At 36.2% G+C, this 20678-nt stretch overlaps 1 protein-coding gene across 1 annotated transcript in view; it reads right to left on the bottom strand.

Moving 5' to 3' along the window:
• The window catches only part of GALNTL6 (polypeptide N-acetylgalactosaminyltransferase like 6), a 437607-nt gene that overhangs the window by 220966 nt on the left and 195963 nt on the right, over nt 1-20678 (bottom strand). Inside the window, exon 4 of the mRNA XM_071432077.1 lies at nt 18317-18483. Coding sequence (XP_071288178.1) covers nt 18317-18483 — 167 coding nt within the window. The remainder of the gene's footprint in view (nt 1-18316; nt 18484-20678) is intronic.

The following is a 20678-nucleotide window of genomic DNA, read 5'->3' as shown; positions in this document are numbered from 1 at the left end:
GATCTGATCAGAGCGCCAGGGAGCCATGTACAAGTTTAAAACACAAAACAAGCATAAATGTATGCAAATCTTGAGGCCCACCTGAGAATGCTCCCAGAGCAAATCTCTTTTCCCAGCCTGTATTATGTTAACAATAAGATGTTAACATAAGATGTTCTGTGCCTGTGGAATATCGCTGGATACCAACAGCAGCGATACTCGCTTGGTATGAAGCTTCTCAAATGCATAATCTTATCTGCTGGGTTAGCATTCCAGCTGGGTAGAGGTACTTCTGAGCAAACTAGTGAATGAGATGCTTTCTTTGCTATGAGACTGTCATATAAATCAACAGGAATTTTAAGGAGGCTAGGTTCATTCTGCTCAATTAGATAAGATATTGTTGGCTTCCTGGTTGAAAAAGGATTTGAAAACAGACAAAGTAGTTTATTACACTGGCAAATTTACTGCATGATATCAAAACACCATATAGACAAGAATGACGCTCACAGATGTCCAATATCCAGAGAAGAAAATCAAGACAGATCTTAGAGACAATTAAAAAAGCTGGAAACAGGATTAAGGTATAAAAATCCTTTCTCCATCTAAGATATGACCCAATTAAAAATAATTTTCTGTCCTGGGGTGACTTTATGATGCTGAATTGTATCTCCATTTGTCTGTTTATCCAGTAGCTGTGTAAGTTTTGCACCTTTAAAACTGGTTCTGAGAGCGAAGGGGCAGGGAGAGAGAAGAAGTGCAGAGTTTGTTTTCACCAACTGCACTCACTGCTCCACATTCCTGCTCCTGGACTGTTCTGTCTTGCAGAACGGATAGCGAGAGAGAGCTCTCCTTCGCTCTTAGTTAGTTTTTTGCTAGCTGAGGCAGTGAAGTTCCCTGGACTGTGGTTTTTTTTTTTTGTGGTTTTTTTTCTTTTTTTTTTTTTTTGTTTGTTTTTGTTTTTTTTGTTTGTTTGTTTGTTTTTTTCTTGGAACTGTTTGAAGCTGCTCTGGACTGAAGAACCCAGAAAAACACTGGGAACTCACTCACACCAGGCCCAGGATGCAGCATCCCAGCGCCAGAGTGACTGATAACAGACTAGGTGAGCCGAGCTACAGCCCACAGAGGGGACTTGCTGAATTGGTCACCTCTCTTTGGAGCAGTGAGAGGCTTTGTTGTTTAGTATTGTTCATTTTTTGTGCTGGTGAATGCTTTCCCTGTTAAATAAACAGTTTTTTCCCCACTTTTCTCCAAGGAAATATTTTCCCAAACCAGTTGGGGGAAGGGCCGCTTGAATCTGCTTTTTAGAGGAGCCCCTTTAGAGGTTTTCTCCCAAATTTGCCTTAAACCAGGACAGCTTCTTATACCAGATTGCTCAAGAGAAAAGGGAGAACTTCTAAATCTGTTTCCCAGAAATTAAATACATTTTATTTTTTCTTCTACTCCACTTTTTGCTCAATTTTCTTCTATTTCAATTTTTGCTCATTTTGTTCCTAAACCAGCAGAAGCCACAGTGCTTAGCTATACTGATTAAACAGCAAATATAACTTATCAAAAGCAGCCATCACTCACTAGCTTTCAGCATAAAATTAAGATGCTTTTTTCCAAGATAAGCCCACTGACACAAACAGAAAGAAACAATGTAATCAACATAGGAATCAATGAGATGTATTATTCTCTATTTTTTCTTTAAATACCAAGTTTTTCTTTTTCTTTTTTTTTAGCTCCCAAATGCATTTGGAGCACAGCCAGTTGGGCCTATGAACTCAACACAGGATGAAAATAATGATGCTGCATCAGATGCCTTCGCATATATCCAGGATATAATCCATATAAATTATGAAATTAGAATTAAAATGGCAAAATACACAACACGAATGTAATAATACCACCTTGATGCTTTTTTCTAGATGCCATCTTATCCAATAGTGTTCCCTACAAGTTGCCCAACAGAGAAGAGACAAGCATTAGATAGATCTATAACTAGCTGGAAACACACTTTCCTATTGCAATGATTACAAAGACAGTTTATTTCTTCTTGTTTCCACACAATAAATTCCTTGCTTATGTTTCACCCTAAGGTTATTTGCTTTTCATTATCATCACTTGCACAGATTTTTTTGTTCAATTTAAGAAGGAAACTGGCTAGATGAATACTATACTCTCTTGGCTAATTCCTCTAGCTTACTCTCTCTCATACATAATCAATCTACTCTAAGCCTTACCCTATAAAACAGGCGATATACCATGGAACAACAAGCCTTCTGGGATGAAGATTACATCACTGACTTTTTATCTTAACACATCAATCACTCCACTTTAATTCTCCTTGACAACTACTAGTCCCCTAAAGCCACATGGAAAAACAGTGAAGAATAGCATTTTATGTCATCCCAGAGCTGTTTCATCAGAGACCCAGAAACGAGCCACTTTGCATCTCTTTGATTTCTCATGGCTTAATCTAAGTATTTTAATTAGCCCCAGCATTTTCTAAGTCTTACACAAAGAAGGAAAATCAGATTTCCAGGTCATTATTATGATTCACATTACCCCATCTCCTTCAGCATTCACCATGCTTGGCTACTCCTGGGTGCCAGCCAGGCAACCATGGCTTTTGTGACACATGGCAAGGCAGCTGTTCAACTCCTCATCAGAGATACTGACCTTGGTCCTGAAGCAACTCAGTTCTATTTAAACAATAGTGGCTTGACCCTGGTTGGACACCAGGGGCCCATCAAAGCCTCTCTTGCACTTCCCTCCTCAGCTGAAAAGGCCAGAGAAAACATAATGAAAAGCTCATGGGTCAAGGTAAGCACCAGGAGAAATCACTCACCAATTACTGTCATGAGGAAAGCTCACTCAATTTGAAGAAATCTGTTTAATTTATTACCCAGCAAATCACAGTAGGATACTGAGAAAATAAAACCAAATCTTAGAACACCTCCTCCCCACTCCTCCCTTCCCAGATTCAACTTCAATCCTGATTTTCTCTACCTCTGCCCCCTAAATGGCACAGGGAGACAGGGAATGGAGGCTGCACAATCAGCTTTGGCTCAGTCACTCACTTCTTCCTGCTCACAGTGAGGCCTTCTCACACTTTTCCCCTGTTCCACTGTGGTGTCCCTCCCATGGGAGACACTCCTCTACCAACTTTCCTAAACTGAGTCCTTCTCATAGAATTTAGTTCTTCAGAAACTGCTCTAGCATGGGTCCCTTCCATGGGATGAAGTTCTTTGGGAACAGACTGCACTGTGTGGGTCTCCCATGGGGTCACAAGTGGAGCAAACCTGCCCCAGATTGTGCGGGGTGTCTCCATGGATCCTGACAGGACCATGACAGGACCACTGTGTTACAGCATCCTTTGCCGCTGCCCTGATTTATGGTGGGGCTCCTTTTGGTACATCTCTGCTCCCCCATGGACCTTCATGGGCTGCAGGGGCACAGCTGCCTCACCATGATCTGCAACGGAATCTCAGCTCTGGCACCTGGAGCATCTTCTGCCCTTCCTTCTTCCCTGACCTTGATGTCTGCAGAATTGTTCCTCTCACATATTCTCACTTCTCTTTTCTCTGCCTGAAATAGCTCTTGTAGTTACTTAAATCTCTTCATTTCAGGGTGCTACCACCAAAGCTGATGAGCTAGGCCTTGGTCAGTAGCATGTCCATCTTGGAGCTGGCTGGCATTGGCTCTGCTGAACCTGGGGGAAACTTCTGGCAGCGCCTCCCAGAAGACAGCCCTGTAGCCACTCCTACTACCAAAATCTTGCTACTCAAACCCAAATACAAATATGAAACAGAATATCAAAAGCCTGATTCATTACTCTTAAGTAATATTTCTCATGGAGGTGGAGAAAAGCAAGTGCTAAGACAGCTAGGTGTGCTCAGCCCCAAGAAGAGACAGCTGAAGAGGCACCTCATCAATGTCTGTCAGTATCTGAAGGGAGAGCGCCAAGAGGATGGAGCCAGGCTCTGCTCAGTGGTGCTGAGCAATAGGACAAGAGGCAAAGGGCAGAAACTGCACAGGAAATTCCGTCTGAATAGAAGAACAACTTTATTGTGTGGGTGACCAAGTAACAGATTGTCCAGAGAGCCAGTCTCCCTCACTGCAGATATTTAAGAGCTGTCTGGACACAATCCTGTGCCATGTGCTCTAGGATGACCCTGTTTGAGCAGGGAGGTTGGACAAGATGACCACTGTGATCCCATCAATTTTGTGATTCTGTGAATTGTGTTGCTCAAAGCCTCAAATGTGTTTCCTCATACACTGCATTTCTGTAACTCACTTAAAGGAGAGAACTGGTATGCTACAGAAGAGGCATGCTCATTTTAGCAATTTTAGAACAATTCATTCTCTCAAAAAACCCCCCCACATGTTAAACATCTTATTTTATACATTGACAAACCAAAAAAAGAGTAATTGAATTCAAGAAAAATGTCCAAAAAACTAATATTATTGGTTTCCTTGTGTAATAATTCTAAGAGCAACAGAGATAAATAGCACATATATCTGACAACAATCCACAAAATTGGATTTGAACATTCAGTAAGAATCTTTTTATGGCAAGAATGACTCAAAAAGCATTATATAATACTTTCCACAAAATTGCTTGAATAAAACAGTCAAATAACTAAGCGTGCTACTGTGAGACAGCCAGCATTGCTCAAAATTCTGGACTTGTTTTTCTGAAGTATGTCTCTGATTGGGAATACTAAAGTTACTACATTGTTTATATTTCTGCCTAATGCTTAAGTAATTCCATTTACACTCAGTATGTATTTCTAACAATATGTTAAAAATATTGCATCAACAACATGTATACACCACATACTAATTAGAAAACTAGGATAACCACATCATTCCAAAATAGAAACAAATTAACCACAAGTTCCAATTAGAAAATTAGGATAACCACACCATTCCAAAGCTCTGTCCAGCTATCTAAAGCAGACAAGAAGAACTCTAGTTAAAACTTGTATTTGTATATAAATATACTCAGAAAAGCTGCTTTTACCTTTACAGGAGATGTGAACTTGCTTTTAGATGTGTGATTGACACTTGATCAATAACAGAATGGTTTGGACTGGAAGAGACCTTAAAGATCACTCAGTTCCAACCCTCCAGCCATGGGCAGGGACATCTGCTTGACCAGGTTGCTCCAAGCCTCATCCAACCTGGCCTTCAACATTTCCAGAAATGGAGCACTCACAACTTTTTGGGGAACATGTTCCGGTTCCTCATCACCCTCACAGAAGGGATTTCTTCCCAAGAGAACATCTAACCTTGCCCTCTTTCAGTTAAAAATAATTCCCCTTTGTGCTATCACTACCTGTCCAGGTAAAAAGTCCCTCTTCAACTCTGTTGTAGGCCCCCTTTAGGTATTGGAAGGCTGCTGTGAGGTGTCCCCAGAGCCTTCCCTTCTACAGGCTGAACAACCCCTCCAAGCCTGTCTTCATAAGAGAAGCTTTCTGATTCCATAGTGAGAAATTAAATAAAATACTGCTGACTCATCTAAAAGCACCTTATGCAGCAAGATAAAACTTGAGGAGCAAATGCACCCCAAAGTTTAAAAGAAATGTATCAGAATTATGTTCCTGGTCTTGATTTTTTCAATCATCCTTTTCTCCTATGATCCCTCCCTGTGTTTCCTGCAAAACAGATTCTCATTCTTGTCCCTCAGCTCCCTGCAGATTGCACTGAGGAAGATCCCATCAACAGACATTTTTTTCAATAATAACTTCATCATCCCTATTCTTTTTTGTCAGCTCCTGAAACCTGGAATAGTTCAGGTTCCCTGGGATTTGGTATCACATTCCATAGCTGTGAAGGGGTTTACAGCTTCAGGGACACTGTGTTTTGGACAAAAATCTAAGAGAAGTGAGAAAATCATGATGTTAAAAACACAGCCTGAAGGAGGAGAGTGAGAACAAGAAACAGAAAAACACTGTTTTTGCTCCAGTAGTAGTCTCCTGTGTATAAAGCAGGAATGTATCTCTGCTTACAGGATTCTGCTATCTTTTTGTATTTACCTTTTAACAAGAAGAATGCATATGCATTTAAGCAGCTTTACAAAAACACTGCAAGAATGCATTACCGAAAACCCAGGCATGCATCTGCAGTACCACTTATAATAGAAAGATAGGTTAGAATGACACCTTAGAATTGAAAATTATTTTATATCAAATAGTGTGCAGTTAAATCGCTGTACCCCAACTTGCCTCACAGCTCATGCTGCTGCTTCAGTAATGTAGGAGTGCCACACAAGTTACAGTTTTCACACCATGGAGAAACTACTTTGAAGCAGCCAATATGTTGGAATAGAAGGTTACTCTATCCTGAAATAAAATATCATCTGAAATAAAATATCATTTCATGGTATGGAATGCAGATCATTGGGGTGAGGAGGAGGTGGGGAACAGGTGGGCTTGCTGGGGGGGGGGCAACTGTTCTTGGGCATATGACAGGTTACATTTTTTTTCTTTTTACCTGAAGCATGTTGCTAAAATTCAGTATATGCCAGCTTAATTGGAAAGTCTAAAAGAGATACAAGCAACTTAATCACAGATCTTTTTCTGCCAACATAATTGATTTATACTAGGACAAGATCATCCCTCCTACTACATGAACTCTAAAAGTACCCAAGGACAAACAAAGCCCACTACAGCACAGTGAAATGCAAGTGACTGTTGATATAAAAAATGAAGATGACCATGAACAACAAGTATGCAAGAATAGTTTACCATTTAATAATGGCATTTACTTTCCAGAATTTCAGATTTCTTTGAAGGGTTCCCAAACTCTACCCTATTGAAGTAAAGGAAACTTGCTTTTCACTGAATTTTTTAAAATTTTATTTCATTCATAATTAAGGCATAGCATTTAAAAAATACGACATTTGTTAGGTACAGCTTAACTCCATGCCCACTCCATGTAGGAAACCAAGTTGAAATACATAGCCCTTCAAAAAACTAAAATGAACATGGGACATGAGAAAGAAGAAAAGGAATTAGCTCACATTTCTTGCTGAAGGTCTAAATTCAGTTAAATTACCTGAACTAGCAACACTTACAAGACTCTACAGAGATAATCAATTCAGTTCAGAAGTAATAATCAATTTCTTTCAAAATTTAATCACTTCTACTTCAGGTGTACACACACAAAAAAGGCTCCAGCATAATTGGCACCATCAACCTATTTTACATTTCACACCCTTACATTCACAGCTGGCACATGGATTGTCAATGACTAAGAACATGTTTAACTTTCTTTCAAAGAAAAAAACCACAATCATGGACTATGTTTAAAAAGGATATGTAAGCTCCTGTAAATAACACACTGACTAGATGCACATATCTGAATTCAGCCAATGTACACTTCAATGCCATGTTCAGGTATTATTAAAGCTCATAGCACAAAGCTTGTTTTCTTATCATTAATATCAAGCTGCCAATACAGAAACATAAGAATGAGGTTTGCAGATAAGAAGCAAACACTTCAGCTAGTGTTTTCTAACACATTCAAGAACTGCAATAGTTTTAGACTCAAATGTAGTAAGGATTATTTTCATTTTCAGCTTCATTAGCATAATCTATCAATGCTTTCGACAGTTAAAAACTGCAATAGGTAAACCACTCAAGAACAAGAATAACACCTGTTCTGTATTGATTTGCAGTGTTAAAGGATACTGATTTCAAAAATATTACTTTTGCTTGTATATAGTATGTCTTTCTTTCGCCACACCAGGAACTTTGCTTTATGCAAAACTATGGGAGTAAGACCCTTAAATATTTTTTTTTCCAAATTCTCCTAAATTAATCAGTTATACCTGAAATTCGTTTTAAAGCATCATCACTTTCCACTAGAACTGTAGAACATTTATAAAAAGAAATTTTTGAAGTTAGAATATTTACAAACAGGAGTGGGTTTCCTTGTTGACTAGAAATAGTGTACCACAAATAAAGAACAATTAATCTGTATCTCCTCTGTGATTAAATGAGGCAGGAATGGAGTAAGACAGCCAACTCATGTTTGTCCTGCTAAATCTAAAGCAGTACATTTGCTATTTTGACAGATGTGCATAACAGCACTTTTTACAAAGAATGTCAATTCTGTTTTCTAAATTCAGTATGTTGCCCTTCAAATGAAGGGGAAGAAGAGACCTCAGGCAGAAATAATCTTCTGTATTTGTCGAGAGATTTCTACCTATTAAAGAATTATCAGAGCCCTAGTAAAACAATAAAGATAGAAGATACTGTAGAAAATATCCTGATGTAACAGTAGGAGAAATTAGATTACTTTTGTTAAAAAACTCAGAAAAAGAAAACCAAAACCTCCCCACCACCACCCCTTCCCCCTGACAATAGTAACACTCAACTTCCAAAGCCAGAAGTCAGCACAGACTGGAAGGCCTTCATCCCTGAATGCCACGCACAGTTTTGTAGTACATTTTACCAGTGTGATTAGAAGGGTTTTCTATACCACATAACAGCAAAATCCTCAGCAGTCACCTATTCTAAATGGTTAGGATTTTCCATATTGTGTAGTGCATTCTGCTTACAACAAACACTTTTCCATTTATCCTAAAACAGATTTCTTTGAATTTGTGAGGAGGGCAGATATGAGGGCTCCTACAGCAGGTGAACAAAGGTTGCTAAGTCACTGACCATAAATGAAATCAGCATATTTGTTTGCTTCTGTGTGCTGGGTGTCTCAATTATGCAGCAGCCCTGCAAAGCCACCAAAACCAAAGTGTGTACCTGCTCTCATAATGCATAAAACATACAACTGGAAAAAAAGGGGGAAAAAAAAAAAACTGGAAAAAATCACCAAAACCAAGTCAATGGAGTTTATATCTGTAACTTGAGAAGGCAGAGGAGAATGCTAAAATCTCTTTACATGTAGCAAATCATGCTTTTGCTTCATTCTTCTTCACTGAAATTTCCCACTGCATTTGGAACTTATTCTAATTTAGAAAACACAGTTTGACCCAGTCCTATTAAAATAAATCCATTATAATTGCTCAATACAAGTTATTAATGCTTTTTTCACAAATCAGAAGCATTTAAAAAACAAACTGCGCATGACAGAGCCATTAAAGCTTTCAGCCATTTATAAGCTTCATAAAATTGCCCATCTGTCTGAAAGATGCATGAGCTCAATTTGGGAAATCAGCACACACAGAAAAGCCCCCAAAGCTGACTGAACGTCTGGATAGCGATTTCTGAGAGCAACAACATTCCTTTTCAAGTTAATCAAAATTATGATTGCATTTCTGTACAAGAAGATTTGTAACTAGACAATTCCATATGTCACAAATGCTTCCTGTGAGACCCTGAAGATGCACAGAGCAATGAACAAGACATTGCATTAAGTACACTTTTGATTTTTGACTGCACAAAATAAAAATCTGCATAAACATATACAATACTAAACAAATAGATGCTTTTGGCAACAGGGCATCCATTTATTCAGAATAAATAAATTAAATAAATAAAAATGATGGGAGAACTGCTTGCGATTATCCAGGAAAGAATCATCAAAAACAAATACTGTCAAATTATGTACTGGGTTATCTCAAAAGAAAAGCATCAAGATGAAATTAATATAAATGAATTTCAGCTCTCAGTACTCTAAGAAAGCATTCTGTAAGCTTTTTTGTTATTGTTTATTAATTTGCTTTCACAGAAATAGAATATACCAGAACTTGAATGGAAATTCTTAACTGTTTTACTCCATCAGCGAAGCAAGGTCAGAGTACCTACTAGGACTCCTTAAACATGTTTGATTTTGTCAGGGTTACAAAAAAAATAGGGCAGGACAAACCTTTCTTTTTCACCTATAAAGCTTTAAAGACATTCATCTGCAAACCTCATTAGAGGATTGTTCTTCTTTCTTTAGAATGTGTTAGGATTTGTAAACTAAACACTTGGTAGCAATCCTACATGTAAGAATCAGTCTAGAAAAGACAAAGGCACGTAGTTTGGGGACAAAACACAACAAAGAGGCATTTAGTTAGCAATCAAATCAATATTCTCCCACTCATCTCCCAGGGAAATTATTAGAAACTATTTATACCCCATATCTGACTGCAAGGACTTTTACAGATCTTTTAGTAAAACACAGTGTTTTAATACCAGAATTCTGGGTTTAAAACTCTCTTATGAGTGACAATCATAATTCCCTGCTTTGATAATTTCACAGCTTTCCTTGTACCATCCACATTCTTTTTCCCCTCTTACCTTATGTGAAGCTCAGTACCAGTGAATGAACAGGAAAACAACCTCTCTTATGTTATTGATAATATATTTTGAATATTAGCAGGTTTCAGGCTCACCCATGATATGCAAACAGGAAAAAAGGACAAAACAAAATACATTTATAAAACAGGAAAATGAAGTAAAAGGTTTTCTGGAATTATTTTCTTAAGGATACATTAAATGTAGTAGCTAAGGATAATACTATTGCCTATTCCTTAAGGATGTTATTTTGCTTGATCATTACAAGCTTACTTGAAAGTCTACATTCAGGAAAGGTGAAATATATTTTTAAAGTCCACTTAGATGAACTCAAATGTTGCAATTAAGGCAACCTTGACTGTAACAAACAACCATTTTTGGAAAGATGACTACTAGGATGTCAATTCGAAAGTTTGTCACACTTTATTAAACTTCAATGAACTTTGAAAAGTGAAAGTTGCCATCTCTTTTTGTGTACAATGAGAAGATAATGAGTTATTTAAAGATAACATTGAAGCAACAGTCATGCATGAAAAGGATCATGAATAAATTTCAATTTTAAATTAAAGGAAATTTTCGAAATAACAGAGAACTAGTATTTGGCAAGAATCCTTTCTCTTGATACTACAGAAAAATCTAGTTTATTAGCTTATGAAAAACAATACTTTATAAGATCTCAGGCCTATTCTGATTCCTAATAACAAAGCACCACCAAGAAGAGAAAAACTTATCAGTTTGAATTTGATCAGATGGAATGTTTGAAAAAGTCCAAAGCAACAGACTTCAGCTTCCATCCTACATTGCCTTTCTGCAGGTTTTAACAGTGATTATTCAGGGGATATATCATTTGAAGACGTAAAAATTAGTTAACATCTCCATTACACTACTCAGTGAAGTTGTGGAAGTAATACATTTGGAATACTAGTTAAGAATTGCCTATTGCAAATAAGACAAAAAAATTTCTTAAAGCTTATAAAGAGAAATAAGAAGTTAAGAAGAAACTTAGAAAAGAAGAAATGTAAGGAAATGTAAGAACAACATCTCCTCAAATTTTTCCGAAACTAATGTGCATCTTTGCCACAGTTCATTAACTGAAGCTGAAGAAGATAATTGTGAGCTAATTGTTCAAGTCTCTTGTCAAGTTGTTTAGTCTATTACTGCAATGTAATAATGCTTTTTCAAGTGGAAAGTAAACAGCTCATGTTTCAGAGAAAAGCCAATGTAGATACCTATGTTTATGCAGAGTTAGAAATTTTCCTTCCTGTTTACAAGATCAAACTTGAGTATTCCACATGAGGAATATTAAAATAATGTCATTTCAGCCATAATTCAATTTAACCCTAAGGAAATGTAAACCCAAGCTGAGATGCATAGTAGAAAAATTTGCCACATGAATAAATGTGCTTCTAGTATTACAAAATTATTCAGAGTAACTAGACTGTTTTAAATCCAGATTTACTCCAGGTATCTCAAGAACCACGCTTGAAACAAGCACGGCATAACAGTTATTGGACTCTGACACCCAGAGAACACAATCTTGCTAAGTGCAGGCTGCTCATTAGTTCCCATCTCAAGAATTCCTCACAGGTTCATAAACAAAAGGGATGCAGTGTGGAGGCATGATACAGACCCAGCAAGCATTTCATAGGGTGGGCAACTAAAGATAGACTGACCAATCTTGTAGAAGGCAAAAGCTTTGTATTCTGACTCCACACGTACTCAAAAGTGAAATTACCTATCTTTTATAACTGATTTGATCAACTATGTGAAAAGTAAGAATTTGTTTTCATATTAATATTTTCATCAGTTTTCATTTTTACAGTCAAGTTGTATTTGAGTTCCCTGAGAGCAGGCAGCATTGGGATGTGGGAGATACTCCTAAATTTATCTCAATGCAGACACATTCTCAATTCTGTACAGATAAAGTGTAAAACTTCAGTTATTTTAAATTCTTCCCACCTCTGACTTTCTCATAACGTGACAATACTTTTAGTCCAGCAAATAAAATGCATTTTAAGATGAGCTGCAGTTGCCTTCAAAATGACCATTATTCTTCTGAGCTGAACTCTCACCAACCTCAGGCCAACCCTTTCTTTTACCACGGGTAAAGCCATTCTGTCAAGTCAAAATGCCTTCAGTAATGAAACTGCTACTGCAAGGTACATCAAGGAGCTGAAGGTAAAATCTTGTACTCTGTCATTTCAGAAGAAAAACCCCACAACAGAATTTATAATGTTAAATTATCAAAACTGAGAATGTCGAGTGAAGAACAGAAAACTTGGTATTACAGATTCATGTCAGGTTACTGCAACCTATGCACATACAGGTTTTAAGTTGTACTTTTTACAGTGATAGTATTTTGACCAGAAGCAAGTCCAAGTTTCATGAAATTCAAGTAACTGAGTGCATTGTAGAGGAGATGAAAGAAGCATTTGATGGCTCAATATCACAAGTATAAAAATGTAAATCCTGCATTTAGTTAGATCTCTAGCCAATACAGTCATCTTGAAATGGAATTTGTTTCATTTTCTATTTGGCCTCTTCCTTTTTTTAAATCACTTTAAAATGTGAGGCTCACCTTCATATAGGCTTATAAGTTAAGATTTTATTTTTTTTCTGATGTAGTATACATGATGCAGTAATACGTTAATATTAAGGTCAACATTACTTGAAAACTTTGCTGATTAAACTCTGCTCCAGGAAGGTTTTGCTTATGCTATCAGTGAAATGAACAGGGCAGCTCAAGTTGCTGGGGTCACCCTGGCTTCCAGGATGCTGCATTAAGCAAGTAGAAAGCCACTACAAATTCTTCACTAAGCAGAAAACATCTCTCTTTACCATTGTATAATCACTTGATTGTAGCAACAGGCTTCCCAGCTGGTAAGGCTTTGTACCTCAGGTATAACTATTTGCCTACAAACCTAGCAGATTTATATGTACAGTCACCCTTACCTTCTCACAAATGATGCCTTACACAAGCTATGCCTAACACTGCAATTTTTGGAGACATGAGCTTTCATCATACAGACACTTTCTGTCTTTAGCAAAGCTTTCCTATGACAAGACAGTCATTCATACAATATAAAACTTTCCCTTCCCTTTTGTCAGAAAGTTACATCTAGCCATAATCTGAAGCCAAGCATGCACACATTTGAATTTCAATGACGTGTTACAAACTGTCTACAAACAAAATACAGAGAATTTCCACTTCATGCAATAGCATGTATTCCTTCAGGGGAAAGTGGTACAATCTGATAGTCTGATAGAATTGCTTTGCTTTTAGCACAAACTCTCTTCCTTTACCATTATTGTATAATATGACCAATGTAGTTTACAGAACTACAGTTTAAAAAACCCCAATCACACATCAGCTCATCTTCCATGTTCACAGCAAAAAAACACATTATGGGCACTGAAGTTCATTGATCAACTACAGCTCTGACAAAGTAAACACAAGTTGCTTTTGCACACTGACTTCCATGTTATTAAACTGGCCTATTCAGAGGTCTGACACAAACCATATGGTACCTGATAGGAGACAACACAATACTCTCAAATGAATGATGCAGAAAACAGACCTAACCAAGGGGACAGATACAGGAGAACATAATAGACAGCAATAGGAGAAGGGACTGGCTCATCAACATGAAGGAAAATTTCCTAGTTTGTCATTTTCTACCAAAAAACCAGTTCATTGCCATTGACAGGAACTAGTTGACCAAGAAGCTGTAGGCTACTAAGTTTTCAAATTCCTTTTTTTCCCTTGGCAGATCTGAGGGGTTTTTTTCAAACTAAAATACTGCCAAATAACTGTTACTGCTAATAAATTTATTGTTGGCTGTGGCATTGTTTATTTTTTCTTATAATAGGTGCTGTACTGGTTCAAGAACTACAGGGTAAAGTCAAAATCCTTTGTAAGTCAAATTTACATTCATGGGCATATACTGTGTTAGCAACAGTTTACAAGTCTGACTATGATAATAAAGTAATTAAAACATAAAAAGAAATGAAAGTTGATGTACAAATCTATCATATGTTGACATGAACTGTTAAACTAATGAATTATGCAAATCTATGTTTCCCCAAAGTTTTAAAACATTAATTAGAATTTTTAGTGTTCCTCTGTAAATGCAAGATGTTCCATAACTGAACCAATGAAAACTTGCTTTCTTTTTCATTTTGCCCTTTCCTTTAAAACTGTTGCCCATATTCTGCTTCTTGCCCCTTTTCAGATATCTGTCTGCTGACAGACTGACTTCAGAGCAAACTATGTCAACAAGAAACACACAATCTTTAATATAAAACCTGCAAACCCATCCTCCCCACCTTCCATTTCAAACAACCTTCTCACAAACCCCAAAACCTTCCCAGAAAAAAAAGCCACTTTCAACAAGGCTCATTTTCCCAGGAACCAGAATCACAAAACTAGAGCTGCACACAAAGCCACTGCAGATAATGACACAGAGGTGTGCTGGTACCTCAAATATCAAGGCTGATTTTCTGTGGTAGCTTACACTGAAACTGATAGGTCTTTAACTTTGAGTTTGAAATACAGGGCTTATATGAATCAGGTACTGGATCTGCAGCCCCAAATCCATCACAAAATCAGAAACACTTCGCACACTTTAGTATGCAAAATTATGCACATCATTAAAATGTACTCTTACTGTATCCGTAGCTTTCTAAGGCAAGCTAAGTAGAAGCCTATTATTTTCCTCTGTTTTATAGTGCTTGTTAAGTGACAATGGATTTATTTTACATTTATTAGAGCACCTATGAACTTCAGATTCAGCCCCCTTTCATCTCACCAGTCCACCAACATTCTGCCATTTGCATTTACAATATAAATAAAAGCTGTTATTTTTGCTGAAATGGAGTTCCACTAAATCAGACATTTTTCTCCTACCTGTTGGTTCACCATTTTAAATACAAGCACTCTCTATAAATTACATGAATAAAGAAATCTTGCAACTGCTTACCTATATCTAAATCTATATTTTTTTTGTCACATGTAACTTCTAATATTAATGTAGTTTTTTAATATTAAATCTGTCCATAACCAAATATTGCACTTTCATGTTTCATAACATTTCCTTACCTCCCTCATAATGCCAAGTTTTTATTCTGCATTATATTGATTTTTAAAGATGTGCAGCTTTTCTTTTACTTTTTTAACATCCAAATGTCATAATTTATGCGGAATATTATGCATGAACTATCTAAAGATTTAGGTTTTGATCATAAAAGCAAAAGGAGTGCATATGAATAAAATGAAGGCACACAAGTTATTCTGCAGATGAACCAGCAAACTCCTGGTATTAAGCGGTTCACTAAAACATTTTCATCATTTCTTATTAAAAGTTTTATTCAGTGCATTTCAGTATTTATACTGCCATTAGTTTAAAAAAAGGAAAAATGCTGGAGCCTTTTTTTAAAAAAATCTTTTACACAGCTTTCATATTTCTTCTTTTCCTCATTTACTGCTTCTAATAGGAACTGACTTTTCATAACTTCCCAGATGTTTGTAAAAAGGAACAGCAAGATTAATAGAAAACTTTAAAGAAAAGTGTTTGCATTTAATCACTATTTTTAAAATACCATACACATGATGTTTAGATTGCTAACAGAAAACTCTCCCCTTATAATATCAAGTCATGGAACAAGAATAGCATACACATTAATAACATTTTTACTCACTTTAACAACATACAACTGATTTCACTAAATAACAGCCATTTGTCAGCTATATGGCATCTGCAGCTTCATGAAGAAATTATACAATAAGGAAAAGGGATATGAATTTATCACTAATCACTATACTGCCTCAACACAGCAGTAAACTTGACTTGCAATGATTCCATGAGTTCTGACAACTGAACATACAAACTTAATTTTTTGCCTAATCTAGCCTCAATATCTTATGCTGCTTTACTCCTATCAGTCTTAGAAAGGTAACTAAACAGTAAAAGAATCTGCCACTTCCTAAAAACAGGTTATTTTATGAACTGGGAGGGGACAGAGCTAGATATCAGTCAACATTTTCTTAATATAAAGTAATCCAACTCTATTGTGTGTGACCACCTTATAGAAGGGAAAAAAGAGCAAAAGAAAACACAATATAGTCTCAGTTAAGTAAAATTTAGAGGATCACAAATACAAGAATTAAACCCACTTCAGGTGTACCAAAATTATTCATCTGACCTGACCTCAAAGTCAATGTTACTGAATTCAGAGCAGAGACTGCAGCAGATTTTTCTTGTGTTATCTCTCTTCTTAAAACATACAGTACCCAGTATGTTAAAAACTGGCAACCATTCACATTTCTGAACTTTACTTTAATAACACCAATAAACAGAAGTAAATTATTTTAGCAGTACCACACTTCTAGGTCCAGCTTCATGTAAGTCTGCTTTGTAGATTTCTTTCAGGTTTTCAAATTGATATTAAACACTTTTGTTAAGCATTTCTATGCTATATGAACTACTTCTTCCAGCTGAAAACTGTTCCACTGAAAAGTCAGATAGCTTTATATAACTGGAAATGAAGACTATGGAGATTTTTATAGTGTTATAGCAATAATATTTCTTTCAGCAATCAGCAGAAACTAAGTTAGAGCATGCAAGTAAGAGCAAGAGTCTGTTTACTGTCATTAATTATTTTTCTAATAATCTGGAAGTAGATAAGCTTTACAAAACACTAGCATATTTTAAAATGCATCAACTGTAGCAATTATGTTCTTCATTAAAAATGCTACAGTATCACCATATTGAGCAAGCACAGCCTCAATAGCTGCTATTTCAGCCAAAAAGAAAAAACAATGGGGAGAAAAAGAAAAACAGCTTTTTTACTTGTCAGATACCTCATAAAACCAACTTACAGACTTCCCTTTGAGTTGTTAACTGCTAGGAAATTGTTAGCCTGCAGAAACAGCCTGTGTGTGCTGTTTTACAGGTCTGATTTCCAAAACTTTCATCTGTGGTCTAGATTTCATAAACATAGAATACTCAGAACTGTACTCACTTTACAATTTCACTTAAATTGCATTACAGATCGAGAGGCAGTTCATCAAAGGACATATTGCAAGTAAACCAGCAGATATGAGAGGGCAAGATAGATGTGTGCAGCATTTATCTTTCTAAACCCTGAAATATCAAGTTAAAAAAATCTTACAAAAATGGTTCTGCTACTGCAGCGCTCTACTAATATTTCTCTCACTCACCTGGGGGCTTCTTAAAACAGTAGGTCAAAAAACTGCTTCTCTAAGTTCCTAGCTGAGACAAAGGTTTTAAGTAAAACATTAGCTAAGGTTGCAATTCTCTCTTTTGCTATCAGCCTACTCATAACAAAGCCAACATACACACCAGCAACCGATGTTTCAACAGAAACAGAAAACCTAGCCTGCAAAACACCAAAGTCAAAGTCAAAGGTCTTCATGCTTAAACTTCTAAGGGATGAACTGAAATTGGAAAAAAAAAAACCAGCTCTATTTCCTAGTTCTATATCCTTATCATGGAGGAATTTTACCTAAAGAACTGTTAAAATTAATTTTAAGAACTTGAGGCATTAATTTTTTCCGCTGCATTCAAGAAGTGATGGTAGTGTAAGACATTAAGTGATTGACATTTTCTTAATTTTACTATATATAAATGATGTAAAATTTGATCAACTATTCCAAAGCATTTTTTCACATTTCATTCAAAAAAGCCTCATTTCTCTGTATGGCTATTTTGTACTAGTTTGTGAATCTGCCTAGCTCAATAAAATTCCAGAATCAAAAGCCAATGAGTTGCTTCCAAAATGGTCAAAGGTGATGTATTTTCAGAGTAGAAGAGAAGTGTAGGGAAATGATGAAATACTAAAATTTGCAGTATTTCAGTAATAACATTCAAAATACAACATTAATAAAGCCTAATTAACAGTTGACAGTCTCTCCTCCCTTTGACACGAATTTCAGTACTCGTGCCACGTAGAACAAAAGCATCTTATAAATGCTTATTCCTGCTAACAATCAAAGGGTACTTCAAGGCTGTTTTTGTGTCCCTTTAGTTTCTCTCTGGACCACACTGCAGTGTAAATTTCAAGTTAGAACAAAAGCAGCTGGGCCTTACCTCTGTCACTGAAGTCATCCACCAGGATGATCTCTGCGATCAGGCTGTCCGGGGTGCGGTTGATGATGCTGTGGATGGTGCGCAAGAGCGAGGTCCAGCCCTCGTTATGAAACGGGATGATGATGCTCGTGTTGGGTAGTGCCTCCAAGTACACCTTGTGCTTACAGCTGCAGAGGCAAGGAAATAATTGTGTAAGTATACTGAAAATCCAAGTTGGCATGTCTTGTCATCCATTTGGGCCATCCAACCAACATGGTTTCTGGCATAAAATCCAACAATGCAATCAAGCAGTAATTTCATGTGAAAATAGCTGGATTGTTTAAAACATATGCTTACAACACAAAAGAAATTGGAACAATGACAGAATTTAAGTGGAATGAGTGAAAAAAAATCTAACTGTCTGGAATTATTTTCTTTCACTGAAAACTTTTTCCTGTAGTATGAGAGATGACATATTTTCTATGACATCATTTACAAAAACCAAATCCTCTTATCAAAAAGAATTCCAGAGCATAATATGAAGCTAATCTGAAGTGATTGTTTGGTCAACAGAGAGATAAACTCTAGAAAACAATTCAGTGTTATCCTGGGTGATACTAGCTTACAATACAACAAACAACATCCACACATACAACTCCAACTTTGCATCTACAGATCCAAAATGACTGTTCCTATTAAGTATAGACATAAAGCAACACAATTCTGGAAGTGAAGACTTATAAACAAGGAAATGTAAACAAGCTTTCATCTTTGAAAGGAAAGCACCGTACACTCCACATCTTAATTGCACAGCGGTTATGGAATATCCATGCTTAACCTGACTGTTTTCAATATTGAGTTTCTAACACATTTCGAAAAGAAAAAACATAACATTCAAAAATAAATAATGGCCATGCAAATCAGTGTCTCCTAATATCCAAAAATATTTTATGACAAATATTTAGATTACTGCAACTGATAGGATTGCATCTTTCATGTTTTGTTGAAAAAAAGAAAAAAAGGAACACATTCCTCTGTTGTTAACAAAGCCTGTCATTTTCACCTCTGGGGACAAAGCAAGTGAACGATTTCTCATTCCTCAAAAGAAAGTCACATCCTGATAAAGGTATCCCTAGAGCAGAAACCTGTCAGCTTTGTAATAAACAAACAAAATTAAAAGTTTAGCCCTGCAAATTCTAGGGTTAAAAAAAAAAGTATAGATATCATTGCTCCTTGTTAGAAAGTGTAACTATGCATATCAAAAACTGCTACAGAATAGTTTTGATTTACATATATTTGCAGCTTAGTTTGCATTTCCTCTTTATAAGTGTCACTTAGAAATCAGTATTTACCAATACACTATACAGCTACCACACTGATGAAATGTTCCAAAGAAATAATAAAAACTCATAGCTAATATAGTTGTATTTGCAAAATATTAACTGTTATGTAGCTATAAATAAACTAACTAGGTTTTATATACTTTACTAAAAAAAAATATTTAAATTTGTAGTTCAGACTTTTCTTACTAAAACCCAGTGCAAATTAATTTAATGACAAGCCATTTTCTGAAATAACCACTGTGGAAACATTTTAGTAAGCAGCTTGCTGGTAAAACAGACATGCACATTGGAAAATGAACAGATGCTTTGCAATAATGTGAAGTTCTGGAGAAAGCAGTGCTCATTATCTAGTGACAGAAAAGTCTAAGTATGTATATTTAAGTGTTTTGTGAAAAAAAGAAAATCCACTGCAGCAAAAGAATTTAGTAGAATTTTTTATTCTTATCTGTAGGAAGAAGTAGAACAAATGAAGTCCATTATTAATACGTAGTTGTTTCAGATAGCAAAATGAGAAAGCCACCTACCAAAACCAACACCTATTGTTGCCAGCTGTCTGTCAACAGTGATGCTTCTTGGACTAGAACAAATGCAACTAACAGACATACATGGAACTCTCCCGCTATTTTTAAAAGCAAAAGTTTTTCCTTCAGCATTTTTGACTCCTAGTAAATATGATTTCAAGCTAGTAAGTTTTCATCTCCATAAAACCCCAAGCCAAGCCAAAAAAAACCAAACCAAGCAAAAGAACCTCACATATGTAAGACTAACAACTTCTAAAGAGTAAGAGGAAAAAAAATACCCAAAACACCCAAACACATCAGAATGCCATTTATTTTTTAAAAAGTCAGCCCTCCAGTACAAGATAACTTTTGAAAGCAGTTGTACTGAAATTTGCATGGTTAATATTGTAACCTTATGCATGTAAGGATTGGGTAGGTCATTAAATTTGGATATTCACATTGACAGTGTCAGAGTAATTGCATTATGTTAAAGTGCTGAGAAGGAGAAGCAACACTGATGGATTTAGTCTACAAATATTC

Source organism: Agelaius tricolor, unplaced genomic scaffold (assembly GCF_023055355.1).
Source record: "Agelaius tricolor isolate 1412-34295 unplaced genomic scaffold, bAgeTri1.0.p SCAF_8, whole genome shotgun sequence".
Lineage (NCBI taxonomy): Eukaryota > Metazoa > Chordata > Aves > Passeriformes > Icteridae > Agelaius > Agelaius tricolor.
Note: the sequence above shows the minus strand (reverse complement) of the source record. Positions and strands in the feature narration are given on the sequence as shown.